The 2,303-nt window shown below is 38.8% G+C and overlaps 1 protein-coding gene across 1 annotated transcript; it reads right to left on the reverse strand.

Moving 5' to 3' along the window:
• Positions 1-1,032: 1,032 nt before the first annotated feature.
• LOC108200893 (uncharacterized) lies at positions 1,033-2,103 on the reverse strand. Its single transcript, XM_017369160.2, has one exon. It carries the CDS (start codon positions 2,101-2,103, stop codon positions 1,033-1,035), a length of 1,071 nt encoding a protein of 356 aa, XP_017224649.2.
• Positions 2,104-2,303: the final 200 nt, after the last annotated feature.

The raw sequence follows: 2,303 nt of genomic DNA on the forward strand, positions 1-2,303 counted from the left end.
TATTCCGATTATTCACGTGAGTTTAACAGTGAAAAATATATGTGTTATTTTTACTAATTTTTCCTCAGTTTTATAATGCCCCATGGCCCCGTTAGCTTTTGCCATCAGTGCACCTCCTATCCAATAATGTAGCAAAGACGACGAAAAATAAAAAACCCAATTATACTTTCATCTATCTGGAAATTCGCATGTCGCTATTCGGACTCGATTCCAATAAGTCATCTGCGATATCTGATTTATCAGATCTCATGAAAAACGAGAGCTTGAAAAACAGTACTCGACGTTCTTAAATAAAATGTTATGTAATATATTGAACTAATATATCAAATATTATTATAATAATATAAGTATCTGATTTTTAATCGATTAGTTCCTCCCATTAATTTCTCTTAATAGTCTCCGACCATCCAAGTAACTCCTAATCAACGTCTATCTATTAGTCGCGATTTTTAATTTTTATAACCATGTTTAATTATTCGTGAATAATAGATGCATATAATAGGTAACATGAAAGGATCGAAAACATGCATGCTTTTTTTGACTCGTTTATGTAAATAAGTAGAAGTACTTGTAAAAAGCTGAGAATGCTAGTTTTTCTCTCAGGACTCTTGGCTTTTTTTTCTACTTTTTTTTTCTAAACACTTTATTAACTTCTCACTCCTAATCTAATTTTTTAAACGAGCCCTCCATCCTACACACGAAACAGAACGAAACCTAACCTATAAAATTCATTGGGTGTCACTCCTACCGGCCACCATAACAACAACTCCACTACTTTACTTACATCAGTCCCGAGATTTGATATTTCATTGCAAGAAACTGGCATATTTGATATCACGCACATTTCTAAGTCTGATCGAATCGTGTAATTAAGATTATTGTTGCTAAACTTTTTGACATAACTCATTATATACGAACTCGACAAATAAATTCCGTAGATTGTAAATGTTTCGAATTAAACTAGCAAACCGAATCTAAATCAAATTTAGAGCTCACTTACAAATTTTCCATAAAAATTGAAAACGCATTTCATTAACGTCTCACTTGCGAGCTATTGATTCCTCTAACTGATGGCTCAAGTATCATAGAATTATCCATGCAACCCATGAGGTTTTGCTTGTACGGCAAGAAAGTCTTCCTCCTCATCTCCGCCGCCGCCGCACGGTTGACCTGATAAACCAACTCATGCCCCGAAACCTTCTCCTTCTTTTTCCGACTCCCTCCGCCTCCACCGCTGCCGCCTCTCGACATTTTCGCGTTCTCGTTCACGTTTTTTCCCTCGGCCTCGTATTTCTTTTTCGTGACATCCCCTTCCGAGGCACTACGGAACAACAAATCAGGCAGCTTCCATCTTACTAACCAGCTCGCGCTTGAACTCGAATTCCTTTCCATACTGATGACCTGTTGCGAGGCCTCGGATCTCGGAGTCGAGGACGAGGCCTTGCAGCTTTTTTTGGTACTGACCCGCTCTGATACCATTTTAAGTGTCTTGGGCGACTTTTTTAAATTCCTTCCGTTCACATAGTTAGGTGAGTTATGAATTACTCTCTCTGTTGATTTTGTACTAGAATCCGAATAATATTTCTTCCTCTGACGAAACGAAACCGCATTTTGAAGGGTTTTCTTGGGCACCGGCTCCAAAAACTTGATCGCGCCGCCCTTAGAGAGCTGATTAATTGTCGGAGAAAACGTGAAATCTTCTCTAGTACTCCCATCATCACCACCATCTTGAGTAGCCGCAACGAAATCAAACTCGAACTCTTCCTCTTTAGTCCTTGCAGTATCATCACCATCCTCGTCACCGTCATCATCACCGTCATTGTCATTAACATAAAAATTAAACGAGAAATATTTCTTCGCAATACTATGGTCAAGATTCGCGCTATCAACCGGCGCATCTTCATCAACCTCATCAGAGTGCTCATGGTTATGCATCTCATGATCAGATTCTTGGCTTTTGGCGATCGCGTCGAAGGCGAAAGAGACTTGACGATTAATGAACGGAGAAGAGTTAGTAGGGCTTGAAGGGGCGCTAAAGAAGTAGTTCCCGGCCTTTTGTGGGCTCTGAGGAGTACAAGGAGAAGTGCATGTGCTCCTAGACATGATCATCACTTCCATATATATTTAAGCAAATTTTGTGATGAAGAGATGAGATTTTAGGGTTTGTTGCAGTAATTTAACATGCATTTGTAGGTTATATTTATACTACATAGGAGGAAGAGGAGAAAGAATGGAAGATGAAAGGAATAAGAGGGTGATAGTGAGTAAAAAAGTCAATATAAGTGTGCATATATCTGAAAAAC

Source organism: Daucus carota, chromosome 9 (assembly GCF_001625215.2).
Source record: "Daucus carota subsp. sativus chromosome 9, DH1 v3.0, whole genome shotgun sequence".
NCBI classification, from domain to species: Eukaryota; Viridiplantae; Streptophyta; class Magnoliopsida; order Apiales; family Apiaceae; genus Daucus; species Daucus carota.